At 37.4% G+C, this 20,522-nt stretch overlaps 4 protein-coding genes and 2 long non-coding RNA genes across 7 annotated transcripts; 2 read left to right on the top strand and 4 right to left on the bottom strand.

Moving 5' to 3' along the window:
• Positions 1–2,489: 2,489 nt before the first annotated feature.
• LOC120273288 (receptor-like protein 33) lies at positions 2,490–3,170 on the bottom strand. Its single transcript, XM_039279915.1, has one exon. It carries the CDS (start codon positions 3,168–3,170, stop codon positions 2,490–2,492), a length of 681 nt encoding a protein of 226 aa, XP_039135849.1.
• A 1,289-nt stretch (positions 3,171–4,459) lies between these two features.
• LOC120273287 (receptor-like protein 7) lies at positions 4,460–5,837 on the bottom strand. Its single transcript, XM_039279914.1, has 2 exons — positions 5,263–5,837; positions 4,460–5,144 (listed from the first exon to the last, which is right to left on the bottom strand). Exons 1-2 carry the CDS (start codon positions 5,835–5,837, stop codon positions 4,460–4,462), a joined length of 1,260 nt encoding a protein of 419 aa, XP_039135848.1.
• A 3,562-nt stretch (positions 5,838–9,399) lies between these two features.
• LOC120273442 (receptor-like protein 7) lies at positions 9,400–12,603 on the bottom strand. The gene has a single exon (XM_039280068.1). The coding sequence runs from the start codon at positions 12,455–12,457 to the stop codon at positions 9,485–9,487; it is 2,973 nt and encodes a 990-aa protein (XP_039136002.1). The 5' UTR covers positions 12,458–12,603; the 3' UTR covers positions 9,400–9,484.
• Positions 12,604–14,071: 1,468 nt separating this feature from the next.
• LOC120273811 lies at positions 14,072–14,612 on the top strand. Of its 2 annotated transcripts, none has more exons than XR_005540628.1 (2): positions 14,072–14,145; positions 14,294–14,612. It is a non-coding gene; the product is annotated as an uncharacterized LOC120273811 (long non-coding RNA). The 2 variants fall into 2 exon arrangements; XR_005540627.1 differs by having other exon boundaries at positions 14,215–14,612.
• A 76-nt stretch (positions 14,613–14,688) lies between these two features.
• Positions 14,689–17,406, bottom strand: LOC120273809 (protein CHUP1, chloroplastic-like). Its single transcript, XM_039280519.1, is given in 6 exon segments — positions 14,689–15,141; positions 15,223–15,354; positions 15,499–15,610; positions 15,697–16,013; positions 16,609–17,211; positions 17,213–17,406. Coding segments are annotated over 6 exon segments (1,365 nt in total). The 5' UTR covers positions 17,336–17,406; the 3' UTR covers positions 14,689–15,063.
• On the top strand, positions 17,211–18,466 carry LOC120273810. Its single transcript, XR_005540626.1, has 4 exons — positions 17,211–17,299; positions 17,413–17,793; positions 17,887–17,934; positions 18,021–18,466. It is a non-coding gene; the product is annotated as an uncharacterized LOC120273810 (long non-coding RNA).
• Positions 18,467–20,522: the final 2,056 nt, after the last annotated feature.

The following is a 20,522-nucleotide window of genomic DNA, read 5'->3' as shown; positions in this document are numbered from 1 at the left end:
CAAAGATAAAAACCAAAAATAAAAATAAAAATAAAAATTCTTAAGAGATAACCGTATTTGGGGATCATCCATTTGTGGTAGTGCTTGTAAGACTATAGCATAAGGATAAGGCTCCACAGTTGGACTTGTGGTGCCCTCAATTGAGCAAAGGAAAAACTATTGAAGTTTAAATTGCTTATGATGTTAAACATGCGGCTTTCAACTTAATTTTTTTGAACTCTTAAATTACAAAAAATATCAGAGGGGGAAAAAAAACACATGTTACAAGAGGTAGATTATTGCAGTCATACCTAATAAAATTATCACAGTCAAGATTTTGTTATTCTACACAAGTCAATTAAAAATAATAATTTTCTTTCAATATAACTTCTTTGAATTCTTAAAATAAAAGAAATCAGAGAAGAAACGAAATATTCATGTTACAAAAGATAGACTATTCCAGCAATACCTAACAAAATTATCACGTGTTAAAATTTTGTTATTCTACTCAAACCAATTAAAAATAGTAATTTTGCTTTTGCAAGTTCCCTTCTAAAACACTGGTCTCAAAAGATCCTAGAGTCCACCATCATTAACAAGATAGAAGAATTAAACAAAAAATACCATTCCTCTAAAAACTCTGGACTTTGTAATTATTTTTGCTATAAAAGGTAGATAGACAGGATTGTTGTTATTAGCTTAAATTCGCGAGATGAATGCCAAGGAAAACTTAATAGTAGTTAAAAGAATAACTTAATAGTAGTTAATAATTTTTATAAGTGATGATTTTTTATTTTTCCCATAGAATATTTGAAGAATTTGTATATATAAGCACACACTGTATAACTATTTTATGAAAATTAAAAAAAAAATTAAAATGCTTTTGTACAAATATTTTAATTGAAATTTTCATAAATATAGTAAAAATTGGAGCAAAAGTGAAAATTTATGTTGGTGGAATTTTATGTTGATGGTATTGTTTGAGTATAAAAGTGAAACCAAATACATACTTGCAATTATTCAATAGAGATTGAAATGAATCATTTGATGGTAGGTCAGCATAAAGACTAACATGAGAAATAAGACAACATTGTTCATGATTTGTTAGGAAAAAAACATATATAAACAATTACAACATGCAGAAGATTAATATTTAGGAGTACAATGAAAGATTAATATTCTAGTTTAGAGTACGTATCACTTTCTCCTTAAATTCAGGATAATTACTGGAGTAGCTGTGATGAGATTATTTTATGTTTAACAAGGACACAAAATCAACATTATAATACTAGGTACTTTAACTAATCAAACTTAATTAATAAATAATTTAGATAGTCAGAAAACAAACACTAAACAAAGTGAAGTGAGACAACAAAACACAACACCTTCCACTAGCTGAAAAAGACAGATGCCTAATCCAAATATAATTTCTGCTGAACTGAAAATGATACAAAAATAATTTGTATCAAATCTGGTTGCATGAAAAACACCACAATTGAGCTCAATAGTCCAAGCAAATCATTGAACAAACAACAATGCTTGTGATCTGCCAGCAGATAAACACAAAACACTGAGTTTCACTAAGGGGGCGTTTGGTTCAGTGTAACTGTAAATACAATGGATTTCTAGTTACAATGTAACTGAAAATCCATGGATTTTATAATACAAATAGCAATCAAATCTAAAGTGTTTGGATAGATGTACTGTAGATGTTGTATTATAGGATTTTATATTTGATTAGAGATATTTATAAATTTGAAATTTGAAATTTTTTTACATTATAAATATTTTAATGATTTTAAGTACCGTATCAATTAATTTAATTATTAATTTAATTATTAAATTAGTTATTAAATTTATTAGTATATTTATTTATTTATTTTATTATATTTTATAATTTTTAAATTTAATTTTTAACCCATAAAAAAAGTATTTTGTACTTTTTATATATTTTTAGCATGTTATTAATGATTTTAATTATCGCATTAATCATTTTAACTCTTAATTTTATTATTAAATTAATTATCAAAGTAATTATTAAATTTATTATTAAATTTTATAATTTTTCACTCCACAAAAATATCCATAAATGTTTAATCATATTTATTTTTCTTTAATTGGTCACATATAGGTCACAAGTTATGCATTTAAAGAAATTTAAAGATAAGGGATTTGGTTTTACGCCCAATTTGGCCGTAAAACTAAATCCCTCATTGGACGTAATATGAGTTACATTGATTTTTGAAATCATGTGAACCAAACACTGGATTTCAGAAAACCTAGTAACTCAAGTTACATGTAACTCAAAAACCCTCCAAACAAACACTACCTAAATAGAATAGAGTTCACTGATAACAGATAAGCAAGAATATGGGGACTTCTTGACATGTATTAACTATGAATTCTAGAAAAGCAAATCATGCCAAAAAGTATAATATAAACCATAGAATCATCGAAATGTTTATGATGCATATACCAAATCTTCTTTGTATCATTTGTTTTTTTTTTTTTTAAGAATGATGATAGCCAAGTAACCGATCAACTCTGTCAAAATACCATGTTCTCCAACTTCTCCACAGCATCAGAGATCCAAACACTATGGCTAAGCCTACTATGAATCCCAATTCTACAAATATAAACAGCCAATTTGGCTCATGGTCAGACTCGGAGAATAGAAAAGTAGGAGAAGGTGGACTAGAATCAGCACATTGCTTGGATAATGGGCTCCCACATAATCCTGTATTACCCTCAAAAGAAGTATTTGAAAATGTAGAGAACTGACTGTCCAGTGGTATTCTTCCCACTAGCTTGTTATTTGAAAGGTCCAAGAAGGATAGAAAGTGCAGGAAAACCAAAGATTCTGGAATCTCCTCTGAGAATTGGTTGCAAGAGAGATCCAATTCTTCTAATTGAACCAAGTTTCCAAGCTCTGATGGAATTGGTCCTGTGAAATTATTGTGTGAAATGTTTAGCATCTGGAGCGCTGTAAGGTTCCCAAAGCTTTTAGGCAAACTACCTTGAAATCTATTGTTTGAGAAGTCAATGATTCTCAAAATTCCCAGTGCCTTTACATAAGTCAAATCTAAGCGTTTGAATGTCACTGTGACTGAGTCTTGATAGCGGTCGCTGGAACTGAACTGAAGATACTCAACAGCAATGGTCGGGTCGGATAGCTCTGGATATTTCTTCATTGCTTTCAAATTTTCAAAACACTCCAAAAGGGGCGATCGCCACCGAAGTTGTTAGTCGAGATATCAAAGATTTGTAGATTCGCAAATGTGTAATTCCTTCCCGGAGGATGCCCAAGCTGGCCGTAGAATTCATTTGACCTGAGAACAAGGACTTTTAAAGCAGAAATATTTCCCAACCAATAGGGAAAAGAATCCTGGAACTTGTTTTGTCCTAGATCCGTAACCTCCGGATCGCCACGCTTAGCTAATGATCTAGGCAATTTGCCTTCCAAATTGTTGCCGTTGAGATTTAATGTCCTCAGACTACACTGTGAGCCAACATTCTGCGGTAAAGAACTTTCAAGTCGGTTTCCCTTTAGATTGAGTACTTGTAGATCGAAACTTCTCAAGAGACATTCTCGAATTGAACCACTAAAGTCGTTGTCCGAAAGATCGAGAACTTGGAGATAAGTCGCATTGCAAATGGATGTTGGGATGCTTCCAGTAAGATTATTGTTAGACAAGGAGAAGAAGAGAGTGAAGGGGAGGTAGGAAGATAAGTTGGATGGGACGGAAGATGTGAAGGAGTTGTTTGAGAAGTCCAAAAATTATAGTGTTTGTGTGGGGGAGGAATTGGACCTCAAGCAAGTTGGAATGGAGATCAAGAATTATTGAGGAGAGATACATTGAAAAAGTGGGAAGAGGACCATCAACAAAAAGTGAAAAAGGTCAGTAAGATGATTCAAGTAAGAGAGACCGAATTCCCAATGCTCCATATCCATTTTTGGTATAGCACCACCAATTTGATTGTTTGAGAGGTCAAGGAAGGTCATGTCAAGCTTATGTTCCAAGAAAGGAGGGATGATGGTCAAAGTTGCATGATACCAATTTCAGAGTAGTAATGGAGGGAAAGAGGAGAGAAGAATTACCAGAACCATTTAATATGGACAACTTGTTGCTTGAGAGATCCAGATATGAGAGACTCCTCATGCGCCCTATCAGGTCCAGTTCCAATGTGCCCTTGAAGTTGTTTGAAGCCAATGACAGATACTTAAGATTTGAAAGCTTAATAATTGACTTTGGAATATCTCCTTGAAGTTCATTGTCGCTCAAATCAACAGTATCCAATAAGAGGGATGCCTCAGGGATCTCCTCCAGCTGACCGGATAGCTTGTTTTGGTTTAGCAGCAGCACTTGCAATGACGGGAGTGCAAACAATGTTACAGGGATTGATCCAGAGAGAGAATTATACTCAAGCTGAAGCTTTCTGAGATTCGGAAGTCTGCTAAAAGAATGAGGGATCATACCTGTTAAGTTATTGTGAGAAAGAACAATCTCTGAAATCCTCTCTCCCCCACCAACGGAGGTATTGCACCGGTGAAACCATTGAGGGAGAGGTCCAGGTAAACCAACTGGGTCAGGTTCCCAATGGAATGGGGTATTAGTCCAGAGAAATGGCAATCCATAAGATACAGCTTTTTCAAAGACTTCAAATTTCCCAGAGATTCTGGCAAAGTACCTGAAAAATTCGTGCTCCCAATGTCCAAACTCTCCAAAGGAGAATGTTTTGGAAACACTGGTAGAAAGCCCAAAAGTTTTGAATTGCCAGCAAGCTCAAGGACTCTCAAATTTTTCAGTTGGAACATTTTGTTGGGAAACAACCCATGGAGTTTGCAATAGCTTAGACCCAATTCATTCAGGTGCAAGAAATTTCCAAAGAACTCAGGTATCTCGGAAGACAAATTGTTCGAATAGAGATAGATTACTGACAAATTCCAGAGCTTGGACAGAGACTCATGGATCGGTCCCGAAAGCGAACAACCAGACAAACTGAGAGCTTGAAGCCCAGGAGTTGATTCGGCGATAACTTGACACCAATCCATGCTATTGTTAGAGAGATTAACCCCTGTTGATGCTGATTGATGATGGGGTGAGAGCGGGCCGTGCGTTGGCTGCATTCGAGAAGGATAGAAGAGTGGAGGTGAAGCATGGTTGCTGGATTCGGGTTCCATGAATAAGCTGTTAATCAAGAGAAATCTCTTGTTCTTTTTGTCTCTGTTTTGTCCTCCTCTCTATCTAGGCTTACTATCAACCTGAGAACCAGGGTAAGTACCCTTTTTGATACAGGTTTACTTCATCTTCTCCAACAACCCCATCTAGATACAGTTCCTTGAGATTAGAGAGCCCTTCAATGAGAACTCGGAGATCTGGGATGTTGAGCTCCCCTTGCTCGAAAAAGAACGTGGATAAGTCCAAAGATACCAGCTTTTTGAGGCGAGAGATCCCGCTGGGGATTTGTCCGGCAAACCCGGAGTTGGAGAGGTTGAGATAAGTGAGATCACCAAGCTTCTCAAAGCCTACGGGTGGAAGAGGACTTCCGTAGAAAGCATTGTTGGCAAGATTAAGCCTTCGAAGGGAAGTGAGCTCGAAGAGCGAGGAGCTGATTTCACCAGAGATATTATGGTTGCTGAGGTCGAGGGAGATGACAAAACCCGATGCTGTGTCGCAGATGACGCCGTCCCAGTTGCAGCAGTTGGTATCGGGAATCCATGGCGGGCTAAAACTGATCATCGAGGAGAAGTCATTCTTGAGCTGGAGAAGAGCCAATGCTTGGTCCGAGCGACATTGATGAGCTCGGGAAGAGACCAAGCTCACAAGAACAAGAAGTAAGACAGTTCGGGGGTTCATTTTGGGGAAAGAAAGACGATGATGGGTTATGAGAAGCAAATGCCGAGCAATATAGAGATTGATTGGCAGTCGATGTCAAGGAGGCCATTTCTGCTTGAATTTTTCCCATGCATAAGCTTGACGCTGGAGAAGAAAGACTCGGGGGAGACGACGACCCCAAGTCGTTGGAGGATCATTTGAACAAGCATTTAATTGAAAATTTTCCAAAGAAAATGTTAAAATAACATCATTTTCCACCATTAATCTTGAAAAAGACTCGAACTTTGAATCATTTTGCCTGTCAAGACTTAAAAACCTTGCAGAAAGATCCGCAAGCCATGAACAAAAACCAGTCCCTTATTATTTATTTATCTATTTATTTATTTATTTTGAAAAGTTTCAATCTTTCTCAACATTCCCTTCAAAAGAAAACAAAAGAAAAGGAAGCGCCTTCAAAAGGAAGCGCCTTATTATTTATTTAGTTTGAACAATTTTTAGATAACTGGTTTCACTTTATACATTTGAGAGCTATTTAAGTCCTACTCTGCTTGTTTTTCTATGATATGATGGTATCATTTGGAAATATTAAGGTTACCTGTCATAAACCAGGCGTGTCACTCAGTAGATAGTTTTTTTCATGCATTCCGGGACCGGGACCTTTTCAAGTAAGCTGTCTCGATGTGCCTCGCAAATGATGTTATGTGGTTTGCATCCTACCTTTTTGTTACCTTTCAATATTGATTTCTCGATTCAGTTATCAATTCATCGAAACCTAATGCATGAGTCATGACAAACATCAGCTGCTCATTAGTGTCAATTTTTTTGCTTTCTAGTTTGATGCTTTACGAAATAATTTAGATGAAGCTTATACCCATTATGGTCCTAGGGGTGCAATGAAGTCTGAGTTGAGTAGAGCTTTGAAGTGTTTAAGCTTGGCTTGGCAGGAATTGTTTGTAAACTTGAGCTCGAAATTCTAAGCTCAAGCTTGTCTCGAATTTGTAAAAACTTAGCTCGAGGCTCGATTTGAGCTCGGCTCAAAAAAATATTTGAGCCAAAAATCATATGTAGGGGCTGCCAAAGAGCCAAGTTGTTCGTGAGCTACTCGGGAGCTCAATTCTAGAAAAACCTCGTTCTTTGAGCAAACAAGCCTAGTTCGAGTTTGAATAGCTAATCGAGCCAAGCACGAGTCTCACACTACTCGGCTCTTTTAAGACTCGTGAGCTCGCATAACAACTCACAAGCCTCCCGCTCATGAGCTTACTTAAAAATTGAAAAACTCTCTTTAAGGGCAAGTAAATGAAAGTATATTACATGATTTATGCTTCTTAACATTCTCAATGTTTCTTTCAACTAATTTCAATATTATTTTTATATTGAAATTCATTATACATATAATCAAATTTATATTAATATTAATATTTATGTTTCATTTAGTATTATTAGATCATGATTAATGAATTGGCTCGTGAGTGAACTCATTTAGTAAGCTCGTGAGCCTTGATGAGTCGAGTAGTATGAGGCTCGAGCTTAATTTGATTAGCTACTCAAGCTTGAAAGTCGATTCATGTTGGACCTCGTTTGCTTAATGAACAAGTTCCGAACCGAGCTCCTAGCGGCTTGGCTTGATGAATCTCTGAAACCTGGTAGTTTATAAGCTTTTTGGATCATGGATAAATTTTTTTGCTTTTTGACAACTTCATTGTCTCGTACTGTATGTTTAATAATTATCTGACTTTTGTTCTCTCAAGTCATCAACACATTCTATGAATACAGCAGCATTCAACATTCATACATGCAACTAGATAGCTTATGCAATCATTTTTTTCATATGTTGCCATTCTTAAACATAGGTCATTTGTTTCCCTTAATATCCATTTGTAGAATATAGTCTTTTGCATTTAAATTCTCAAATAAAAATTATATTATTTAAAATAATTGTCTTTTAAAAAATAAAATAGAGAGAGAGAGATACGTACCTTAAGTATATATGCATTAATTAGTCTTAAGAAGCATTCTAATAGACAATTAATTGCTCATCTTGTATCATTATTTCTCTCATTCTTAAAAACTTCATTATATATTGATGAGGTGGAAACCAAAGAAGAGTTCAGGAGTAATGATAATTTTTAAATGAGCTGTATTTATTTAGTATGATCTATTCTCAATAAATCATCATGCAGTAGTTAATGCCATCCATATGAGGAATATATTTGCAATCAAGAATGAATAATATGCCCCATCATCTTTATTGCTAAACCAGTGCCTAACTTTAGCCCTATATATATATACACACACATGGACACACACCACCAAAAAGGATATATAAAATATATCCAATTCACACCAAGTTCCACATATCACATCAATTAGAAAACTTCATCACTATCTTTTCCCCTCTATTTTTCTCCTAATCTTTCTATTAAATTAGTACCATTATATTCTATTAATATATATATTATTATTTTTAATTAATTATTATTATGTCCATGTGTAGGCAATGGGGCTAGCAACAACATGCTTTCCATCGGTCCACTCAATTGATGGGGCGAAAGTAGTTGAGTTCTCAATTGTTTGTTGGTAAAGAGAAGGTATCACCTCTTTCTTGAGTTCTCAATTCATGTGTAGGCATGGAATTCTCCGAATTTAAAAACTCGGTGTGAGAAAGCTACCGTAAACCGACTCACGGAGATTGCGGGGACTGGATCTGGTATATCCCGACACACATGAGGTTCCATTTCTCATGCTTCCCATGCGGATAGATTGGTAATTTGTTTAATATTTATATAAATGTGCTTTTAAATTATAAAGAATTTGTTTGGTGCTAATTGTAACAAAATTCAATTTGTTGTATTATTCTAGTTGGCGATCATGATGTTGGCTTATAGTTGTATTTGTCGTATACTTATTATTTTTGTGTTGAACATATATACTTAAATATTTCTTTTTTGTATGAATTGATGAGTTTATCTTATTTGTTGGTGTTCTAGGTTAAAAATTTATGTAGCGGGGTTTTTTTAAAAATTAGGGATATAATTTTTATTTTATTTTATTGACTTAAATGTTAGAAACGGATTAGAAACGGATTTATTTGTTTGAATATTGTTTTTATTTTTAAAAAAACTTTAGGAATGGATTAGGAACAAAAAAGCTATTGTTTCTAATAGGGGAATAAAAATAAAACAGAAAATATTCCGTTTGGAATCCATTTCTATTTTTGTAATTTAGAAACGGATTAGCAACACATCTTATTCCGTTTTAATTTTTCAAAAATTAGAAATATAATGCTTTCCGTTTCCAATCCGTTTCTAAATTTAGAAACAGAATATTTTTCTGTTTCTATTCAAATTAGAAACAAGGGTATTCAAAAACAGATAAATTCCGTTTCGATCCGTTGCTAATTCACTTTTAGGAACGGATTAGAAACGAAATCATGCTTTCTAAAGCGATAATTTTTCTTGTAGTGAATGTAAAACATAGAATCATCGACATGTTTATGATGCATATACCAAATCTTCTTTGTATAATTTGTCGGAATGGTGATAACCAAGTAACCGATAAACTCTCTCAAAGTACCATGTTCTCCAACTTCTCCATAGCATCAGAGATCCAAACACTATGGCTAAGCCTACTATGAATCCCAATTCTACAAATATAAACAGCCAATTTGGCTAATGGTCAGACTCCGAGAATAGATAAGTAGGAGACGGTGCTGGACTAGAATCAGGACATTGCTTGGATAATGGGATCCCGCATAATCCTGCATTACCCTCGAAGGAAGAATTTGAAAATGTAGAGAACTGACCGTAAAATGGTATTCTTCCCACTAACTTGTTGTACGAAAGGTCTAAGAAGGATAGGAAGTGCAGGGAAATCAAAGACTGCGGAATTTCCAAAGAGAATTGGTTGCGAGAGAGATCTAATGCTTCTAATTGAACCAAATTTCCAAGCTCTGATGGAATTGGTCCTGTGAAATTATTGTGTGACATGTTTAGCATCTGGAGCGCTGTAAGGTTCCCAAAGCTTTTAGGCAAACCACCTTCAAATTGATTGTTTGAGAAGTCGATGGTTCTCAAAATTGCCAGCATCTTTACAAAAGTCAAAACTAAGCCTTTGGATGTCAGTGTGACTGAGTCTTGATAGCGGTCGCTGGAACTGAAATGAAGATACTCAACACCAATGGTCGGGTCGGATAGCTCTGGATCTTCCCTCATTGCTTTCAAATTTTCAAAACACTCCTGTGGCAGACTGCCACTGAAGTTGTTGGCTGAGATATCAAAGATTTGTAGATTCGCAAATGTGTAATTCCTTCCGGGAGGATGCCCAAGCTGGCCGTAGAATTCATTTGACCTGAGAACAAGGACTTTCAAAGCAGAAATAGTTCCCAACCAATAGGGAAAAGAATCCTGGAACTTGTTTTGTCCTAGATCCAGAACCTCCAGACTGCCACAGTTAGCCAATGATCTAGGCAATTTGCCTTCCAACTTGTTGCCGTTGAGATTTAATGTCCTCAGACTACACTGTGAGCCAACATTCTGCGGTAAAGGACCTTCAAGCTGGTTTCCCTTTAGATTGAGTACTTGTAGATCAGAAACTTCTCTAAGGAGACATTCTGGAATTGAACCACTAAAGCTGTTGTCTGAAAGATCGAGAACTAGGAGATAGGTGGCATTGCAAATGGACGGTGGGATATTTCCAGCAACGCTATTGTTGGACAAGGAGAAGAAGAGAGTGAAGGGGAGGTATGAAGAGAAGTTGGATGGGATGGAAGATGTGAAGAAGTTGTTTGAGTAGTCCAAAATTAGGGTGTTTGGTGGGGGGAGAGGAATTGGACCTCGAAGCAAGTTGGAATGGAGATCAAGAATCATTGAGGAGGAATTCATTGAAAAATTGAGGGGAGGAGCATAAGGAACATCAACGTAAGTGAAAAGGTTGTAAGACAGATTCAAGTAAGAGAGACCTGAATTCCCAATGCTCCATATCCATTTTGGTATAGCACCACCAATTTGATTGTTTGAGAGGTCAAGGAAGGTCATGTCAAGCTTATGTTCCAAGAAAGGAGGGATGATGGTCAGGTTGCATGATACCAATTTCAGAGTAGTAATGGAGGGAAAGAGGAGAGAAGAATTACCAGAGCCATTTGATATGGACAACTTGTTGCTTGAGAGATCCAAGTATGAAAGACTCCTCATGCACCCTATCAGGTCCAGTTCCAATGTGCCCTTGAAGTTGTTTGAAGCCAATGACAGATACTTCAGATTTGAAAGCTCAAAAATCGACTTTGGAATATTTCCTTGAAGTTCATTGTCACTCAAATCAACATCCTCCAATGAAGAAGACACATTGGAGAACTCTTCCAGCTCACCGGAGAATTTGTTTCGGTTTAACTGCAACACTTGCAATGCCGGGAGTGTGAACAAAGTTACTGGGATTGATCCATTGAGTGCATTATTACTCAAGTCAAGGTTTCTGAGATTCTGAAGCCCTCCAAAAGATTGAGGTATGCCTCCAATAAAGCCATTATGAGACAGAATGATTTGTGAGATTCTCTCGCCACCCACCTTTGGAGGAATTTTGCCAGTGAAACCATTGAACGAGAGGTCCAAATGAATCAACTGGTTGAGTTTTCCAAAGGAAAAGGGAATCGGCCCAGAGAAGTTACAACTTGTAAGAGCCAACTTTGTCAAAGACTTCAAATTTCCCAAAGATTCCGGCAAACTACCTGAAAAATTTGTGTACTCAAGGATCAACTTCTCCAAAACACTCTCTTTGGGGAATACTGGCAAATACCCCGAGAGCATCGGATTGAGGGACGCATCAAGAGCTTTTAAATTCCTCAGTTGAAACACACCAGGCGGAAACAATCCATAGAGTTCACAGTCAATTAGACTAAGTTCATTCAGATAAGAGAAATTTTGAAAAAATTCAGGCACCTCGGAAGACAAAGGATTCAAGTCGAGATGGATTACTGACAAATTCTGGAGCTTGGACAAAGACTCATGGATCGGTCCCGAAAGCGAACAACCTGACAAACTGAGAGCTTGAAGCCCAGAAGCTGATTTGGCGATAACTTGACACCAATCCTTGCTATTGCTAGAAAGATTAACCCCATCTAGATACAGCTTCTGGAGGTTAGAGAGCCTACCGATGAGTTCGCCGAGATCCGGGGTTTCCAACTCCTCTCCGTCGAAAAAGTAGGCGGATAAGTCCAAAGATACCAGCTTTTTGAGGCGAGAGATCCCGCTGGGAACATGCCCGGCAAAACCGGAGTTGGAGAGGTTGAGATGAGTGAGATTACCAAGCTTCTCAAAGCCCATGGGCGGAAGAGAACTTCCGTCGAAAACATTATAGGCGAGATTAAGCCTTTGAAGTGAAGTGAGCTCGAAAAGCAAGGAGCTGATTTCACCAGAGATATTATGGTTGCTGAGGTCGAGGGAGATGACAAAACCCGATGCTGCGTCGCAGATGACGCCGTCCCAGTTGCAGCAGTTGGTATCGGGAATCCAAGCAGGGCTTAAACTGATCATCGAGGAGAAGTCATTCTTGAGCTGGAGAAGAGCCAATGCCTGGTCCGAGCGACATTGATGAGCTTGGGATGAGACCAAGCTGACAAGAAGAAGAAGTAAGACAGGTCGGGGGTTCATTTTGGGGAAAGAAAGGCGATGATGGGTTTATGAGAAGCAATGCCGAGCAATATAGAGATTGCTCAGCAGTCGATGCCAAGGACACCATTTCTGCTTGAATTTTTCAAAGGCATAAGCTTGACGCGGGAGAAGAAAGACTCCAGGGTCGCTGAGACGACGACCCCAAGTCGTCGGTTAATCTTTGAGCAAGCATTTATTTGAAAATTTTCCAAAGATGTTAAAATAACAACATTTTCCACCATTAGTCTTGAAAAAGACACAAACTTTTTATTTTATTTTATTTTATAAAGTTTAAATCTTTCTCAGCACGGGATAATTTTTTTGGAAGGTCACCCACCTTTCATCTTTTTGTAAATTGGTCATCCAGCTTTAATTTGAAGTTTTTTGGTCACTCAGTTTCGATTTTATCACACCGGCAGGTCATCCGGTCTTTTCCCGCCCCCCTTTGCTTACGTGGCTGCCGGAGAGAGTGAGTCAGGCTGCTCCTGACACACTAGATGGCTTAGCTGGACACGTCACGTCAAGTGAAGCTCGCCGGCTGAAGCAGCGCACTCCACATCACGCGAAGGGGCACCACGTCAGCTCCTTCTTCTCCAAGAGGCCAGTTTCTTCTTCTCCAAGCATTGACAATGGGAAGACAAGAGTGAAGAAGTCAGCTTCTTTTTCTCCAAGGATTGACATTGGGAAGACGACCATGAAACTAAAATAGAAAAAAAAAAATAGTTAGCAACAATGCCATTTTCCTGTGTTCTTGTACACAAACAGATAGTTTGCTGACATTGAACAAAATTAATGAGACAGACCATGACACCTATGGTAAGATGTGTATCTAAAGAATCTGTGCCCTTTTTCTCTTTGCAGGCTCTTCTTCCTTATGCCTTTGTTTAGCTTGTTTTTCTTGCCGTTGGGGCTTCAAAGTATTGTGTTTTGCAGCAGGAGTAAAATTTAGTTTGACATGTTGTTGTGCCTTTAAAGTTGAGCAACCTTTGCCCCCAACCTTTGCCTTTGTTTAACTTTAAAGTTGTTTAACTTTATAGTTATCATCAAATTTAGACTTGAGGTCAGCTCCTTTTCCATTGTCAATGCTTGGAGAAGAAGAAGCTGACCTCTTAGAGAAGAAGGAGCCGACGTGGTGCCCCTTCGGGTGACGTGGCATGCGCTGCTTCAGCTGGCAAGCTTCACTTGATGTGGCGTGTCCAGCTAAGCCATCCAGCGTGTCAGGAGCAGCCTGACTCACTCTCTCCGGCAGCCACGTAAGCAAAAGGGAGCGGGAAAAGACTGGGTGACCTGCCGGTGTGATAAAATCGAAACTGAATGACCAAAAAACTTCAAATTAAAGCTGGGTGACCAATTTGCAAAAAAATGAAAGGTGGGTGACCTTCCAAAAAATTAACCCTTCTCAGCACTCGCTTTTGCATAATTGAGCTGACGAAAAAGAAGAAGGAAAATCAAAATCAATATATATATATATATATATATATATATACATGTATATATATATTCTTTATCTTTTGATCTTGGCCGTTGACTGATAATGTAGAGCAGAAGGGACGGTTGTGATTTAGTGAAAGTGGGCATTTGTTTTATTGTCACTCCCTTCTAGTTCATGAACCTTGCAGCCATCCTCTAATGGCGTTTTGGTGGCTATTCTCTGTGATGGAGAATGCTTCTCCTTCGTCGGCATAAAGGTTTCAGCTTTCTCTGTTTACTGGTTATCAATACAAAGTTGGATTTTTATTTTTATTTATTTTATTTAGACTCAGGATTCGGATTCATGGGATTTGAAGGTTTAATTGGATGAATTTGCTGTTCTTTTCGTGTTTGACTGTATGATAGTGTTGCTCGTTCGGATTGGCAGAATGAAGAACTGGAATTGGATATTTAGATAGATTTGATGTCCATTTTGGTGGACTTCACGGTTGATTGGTGAAAGTATCAGATGGTACATGAGAAAAAATCTTAGTGTCAAAGCAAAATGCAAGGATTTAAGGAATAGCTCAGAATGTGTGGCAGAAGTAAGCAGTCGATGCAGCCTTCTATCTGTGATTATAAAATATTTTAGATTTTTCCATTGTGGTTGTGTACTGATGTAATTAGTAATGCTTGTAGAAAAAGGACAAATTTGTGCTTGAAGAATGACATTTTGATTGGATTTCCTGCTAGGATTTCATAATTGAGTTTTAAAGATATGCTATTGGTTGATGATTATGAACTAAGATGTCATAATAATGATGAAGTGTAGAAAATTACAAATTTGATTTCCTAGTGCATTTCTTTCTGTGGTTGGAGTATAAAGTAACTGAACAAAGAGTATGTGAGCATGACAATAGGTTCATGTATATGAATCTGACAATGTGATAACTTGTGCGACCCTTTATAAATATTAAATATCTCGAGGAATTGTCTCCTTTTGTTCTGTTTATGTTATAAGAAAATTGCAAACTAGCAGTAAGAATATCTATATATATATAAACACTTAAGCAAACTTTAGCAATGCGCGTTTTGCTCCTTCAATAAATTTATAGAGCTTATGCTGTTTCAACTGGTCCTTGATTTAAGAAATTTATATATTTCAGTGCCAACCTGCAGTAGGCTCCTAGTTTTTTTTAGGAATAAATACTGCTGGCTAACTTCCTCAATTCTTGAAATGCGTTCCTGCTCTCCTCATCGAACCCACCGACGAACTGGAATTAGATAAGTACAATCAAGATGATTAGCAAATGAACTTAGACTAGATAAAGACAGTTTCATTGAGAGAGAGCTACCTGGTGTACCCGGAAAGCAAATCTAACTCCTTGAAGCATCAGCTCCTCATCCTCTGAGGATGCATATGATTGCAGTGCAGTAATTACCCGATTCATATATTTTTTAGCAAGCCTCATGGAGCCTGATTTTAACTGCAATGGCATTGGATGATAAATATTAATCATTAAAATTCTGACCTGATTTTGTCATATTTCACCTAATTCATTTGCAATGTATCTTGCTATATGATGCATTTGTGGAATGAGTTTATAGAGAGAAATGAGTAGACTAGGTACCTGTGCGATGATGCCCGTGTCAAGCATCCATTCCCAGGGAATCTGGAATTCTTTGTACCTCTTGCTTGCGCTATCCCTGACTCTCTCAAGGTTGTGAACACTACATTCCAATCTGCATCAGAGAAGAGAGTATGAGATAATTTTGTTGGTTGGTTTAAGGTGGGAGAGAGGCTTTTCAGATTTTTATATTTCCCCTACTTTTCTTGCAATGCCCGAATTCGCTTGAGGGCAACACCCGTGGGTTGGCGCAGATCATCAGAGAAGGACGAGACCTCAGATTCAAGATTCTTTAGATCTCGGTAGCCAAAGGCTGCTTCTCTCATTGCATCTGCTTTCTGCTCAGGCCACTGGGGAAAGTGCTTGAGCACTGCCCTCTCATCTACCAAATAAGACAGTTCCTCATCCAGCCACTTGACAAATGCCTCCACATCAGAGATCTCCGTATATGTTGCATTCTGTACTTCCTTTATCAAGAAGCTGATGAACTCACCTTGGGTTTCAACATCTGATTTTATCTGTCAAATTGGTCATGCTTTAGCAGAATCTAGGGCAATCATATTTTTCAAGTACAGGTGACAAAATTTGAACTCTATCCAGGAATGGTTAAAATGAAATGATTGATCTGCTAATTGACAGTTTTTTATAATGCTTTCTCATTTTATTGTGTGGCTTTCAACAATTATTGATAAAAGTCATTATTTCTATATTTCTTATTAGTTTTTGAAATTGTATAGTTTAATGTATTTTCTCTTCCTTGTATCTTTTATTTCTCATTTTGAGACCTAGCAATATGTGAAATTTCACAATTTCCAAATTGGGAAGAAGTAGTGAGCTATGATAGTTGAAAATCAAAATATAGTTAACTAATTTCAATGTTGATTTCAAGAAACTGAAAGCATTATGAACTACTTTTTCTTTTCTGCAAGCAATTTGCATTTGTTCAAGAATTCAGGTCAGGAAATTATGGAGTATCCTTTGAACTTATAGGATTGAAGCTATCCTAACTACATATCTGGCATTGTAAATCTTTTACAGAATTCAAAAGATAAAGTTAGTGTAAGATCTTGACAAAGTTTGGAAACAGAATGATGCACTGAAATGTCTACTTACAGCTAAGAGATATGCCGACCGATTCTCAATTTCTCCAATCATTTCCCGCGCATTTGAAGTTACTTGTGTTCCTGCAATGCCTGTCTTTGTTTCTGGTTTCCCATCCCTTCTAGTTATTGAATGATAGAATTCCACTACTTCTGGTGCTCTTCTCACTGAACTGCTGGCTCTGACTTGCAGCTTTGATGGGAGTGGGGGTGGTGGTGGTGGTGACGGAGGTAACTTTGATTCTGCTACTTCTGGTACTTTTCTCAATGAATTGCTGGATCTTCTTTGCAGATTTGATGGAAGAGGGGGAGGTGGTGGTGGCATCAATGGAGATGGCAACTGTGATTCCTTTCCAGTTAGTTTTGGTGCCAATTGCAAACAAGTGGTAGGCCTTGGTGGTGGCCTTGGCACCCTTGGTGATCTTGCCTTAATTGCTGAACAGAAGATTTCCCGCCTAGTCAGTGAATTATCAACCCCCAATCCTTCCTCCACATTGTCGATTTGAACAAGTTGCTTTTCCTGTGATGGACTGTTTTTGTTGATGTGATTTTGTTGCTTCTTCCATATCATAGATTTATCGGCATCCTGGGCTTGTAGCTTAGTGATTTGGCCTTTTTAAGTGGAGGATTTCTTGTCGAAGTGCTTTGTTCTCCTTCTCCAAATGACAGTTTCTATCAAGACAAGCTTGCAGCTTGCTTCTAAGGTGTGCAAAGCATACATCTCCCTCCTCCATTGGCATTTTGCTGAAACTAAAATTTGAAGTTTTGAATGACTTCACCCTCTCTATAGCCTTGTAACAATGTTGCCTCTTATTAGATTACTATATTCTCCTCAGGAGAAAAAAGGATGGGACTCTCTGAGAAAAAGAAAAGGTCTTCAGGCCTTTAAAGCAGATTCTTACTTGAGGACAACCATGTCTTCTTCATGGTTTCTTGACTAGCATTTTTCTTTTTTTACACTGAAGTAAGCACAAGATTTGGTTGGATGAATAAAAATACGGTGAATTTGCTTGGAATCAAAGTGGTTGAGATGGGGTAGCTCGCTTGACAAGCAATGCTGTTGAGGTCTCACTAATCTCGGCGGTGGTCAAACAATGACACGCACCTGGCTTTCGCTTTCTCCTTTAATTCTTTTCACCTGCTTGTGGCTTTCCAACAGTGACAACCGATGCTTATTTAGTATAACCCAGAGGGATTGGTAATACACTTATAGCAACATTTATACGAATTTATAAATTCTTTGAGTAATCTTAATTGTGGTGATTTACTCAGTTTTCTTTGATCCTTTAAGCTCTTCCAGTTCTTTCTGCCTCCCTTGATGTTTAGGTGACATGAAAAGGTTTATTCTGGTTTTGCTTGATTGTTAAGTAACTGAAAAGGATAAAGATAGATACTCTTCTAACAATCAAAGCCAAATTTTTGCAGGGACATAATAATGGAAGGAGATTACTTTGGAGTGGAACGATGGATTCCTTAGTACCAGCAAGTTACTTTATAGTTTCAGAGTGGGATCCATTGGTAAGAAAGTTGCGATTATGATGGTCATTGATTACTTAACTTAGCTCACTTATTTTTGGTTGCTTACTTGCATTGATAACCATTAATACCTCCTAATCATCCTTCATTATGTGTTAGATCTATTTCTTTAGTTAATGGCTCTCAGATTTGTTACCAACCAAGGTCGGTGCAACCGAAAATATGTACTGATTGATCTTAAAATTTTGGTGACTTTTGTGGAATAAAGGTCGGTTTGCTCAAGCCCGTGATGTCGACCTTGAGCCCAAGCCCAGTTTTTTCTTTATTAATTGTAAATTTAAATTGGTCAAGAATTGCTTTTCAAGTTGGTTGTCTCTAAGTTTGGTCTTTCTTGCATCCAGGGGCACCTTAATTTGGACAATGACGAGTATCAGATTGCCTGCGAATACTTGCTCTGATTGGGAGGGAGAACAGGGTGATACATTCTCATTAAAGGGGCATGGAGTTGCCCTGCATCCATGGGTAAACACAACAACAATGTGTTCAAAGATCATTTATTCAGCGAATGAAACACGAGCAATAAAGTTTAGAATTTGACAGAAATAAGACTCTCACCACATAACATCTTTGAATAATTGCATTTCCAGATCAGCTGTCCTTCAGAGTAATCACCACTGTTTCGATGGAAATTCTTGGTTCTAAATTCATCACGGAACTCTTCTTTTGATTGAACTTGGTGAAGCCGAGGATCTTTGGATTAATATCGACAGTTACTCAATGGTGGTGCGTCAACTGCCATGGTGTAAAGGGGCTTTGCCATGCCAACATTGGTAAGTGTCCTGTTTTTCTTCTTTATTAGATCGTCATCCAGTTGAGCAGAGATTGACAGGTAATTCAGTTGCTCTGATTCGATGTTTTTAATTGTCGAACATTGGATGGGACATTTTACAATAATTTGGATTTTCCAGTCACAGAATTTCGGTTCGCACAGGTGGACAATGTAGGATTGACAGGCATTATTCAGGATGGCATGACCATCAACATGGTAAAGAAGTTAGCTTTGCTGTAACCATTTGACGAGTTCTCGGCAATGGGTAGTCCTGCACCATCCAAAGTGTCAGCAGTCATCATAATGACGGACTTGATCATAGCCGCAGACCAATTTCGGTGAGCACTTTTAATCAGCTCGCAGCGAATACTGGTGTAGAGAATGACACTATCAGCAATTGTTGATGATAACGGCCTTTCCTTCATTAGACGTCGATCATAAGCTATTGAACTGATGTATTCAAGCCTAAGAACTCCGGTGCATTGGTGGTGCCAATATCACAGTGCTCATCCAACTGCACAAACACAGAGCCATCCAATGCCTTCTTTGCACAGAGCTTTGCTTTGGTGAGTTTTGCAGCGAAGCCGCTGATAACAGCACTGTTAGATCGGGCAAACCTTTGTTTGCCGGAGTCTGGAATTGTGTTTGGCAGGAGGGATTTGTACCAATTCAAGAGCTCGGTGTTCGCAAGGAGCTCGACGCGTGGGGTGCAATGACATGAAACAATGTAGCTAGCTATGCAGAGCAATGTCATAGCCAGTGCTATTGCCGTTGTCATTATCAATCACTTCGGGAAGAAGTTCGCCATGAACGCTGACAGTACACTTGCTGCAATGAAGAAGATAGTCATCAACTGTGAAATACGGACATTTTGGGGAGTTTGACATACATGTGTCATACCCGTGTCTGATACGGACATACCGTGGAGTCGTGGACACCATCCGACATGGTGTCAGATACTTCGGACACTCATGTGCTATGTGAATAATTTTTTTAAAATATCTATATATTTTCTAATTATTTATCAATACATAAGATCACCAAATTAATCTAATCTATAGATAAATATATGATATATATATATATAATATAATATTTTTTTATAATCATATTTTACTATATTTGTGTTTTTAACTTTTAAAAATTACAGTACCACCATATCCGTATAATATCGTGTTATAGTGTTTCTTAGGTCATCAAATATCATATCATGAAAGAGAATGAATGGATGATTGTCAATTTGGGAGGGAAACAATGGTTTGAATTGGCTTTGGATACTTCATTAATATGAGTTTAAGTATTGAACTTAAATTTGTATAAAATTATTGAAAATATATATTAACATCTTTGATTTGCAATTAATTTATTAAATTTTTGTTCATAATCTGGTTCAGAAATCGGTGGCATTTTTTGGATTTATGGGTGCAGAGTGCTGAGTGCTCATGCAACGCTATGACTAAACATGCATAAATAATTTAATTTGAACAATTTTATCAATAATAACAACAATTATTTGTTTAAAAGGCAAACTGATTAATTAGCATGATTTATTAACTATTAAAGCAAAGATTCCTTTCTCATCTGATATAAGATTTTTTTTTTTTTTACTTTCCATTTTTTTA

This window comes from Dioscorea cayenensis, chromosome 12 (assembly GCF_009730915.1).
Source record: "Dioscorea cayenensis subsp. rotundata cultivar TDr96_F1 chromosome 12, TDr96_F1_v2_PseudoChromosome.rev07_lg8_w22 25.fasta, whole genome shotgun sequence".
Lineage (NCBI taxonomy): Eukaryota > Viridiplantae > Streptophyta > Magnoliopsida > Dioscoreales > Dioscoreaceae > Dioscorea > Dioscorea cayenensis.
Note: the sequence above shows the minus strand (reverse complement) of the source record. Positions and strands in the feature narration are given on the sequence as shown.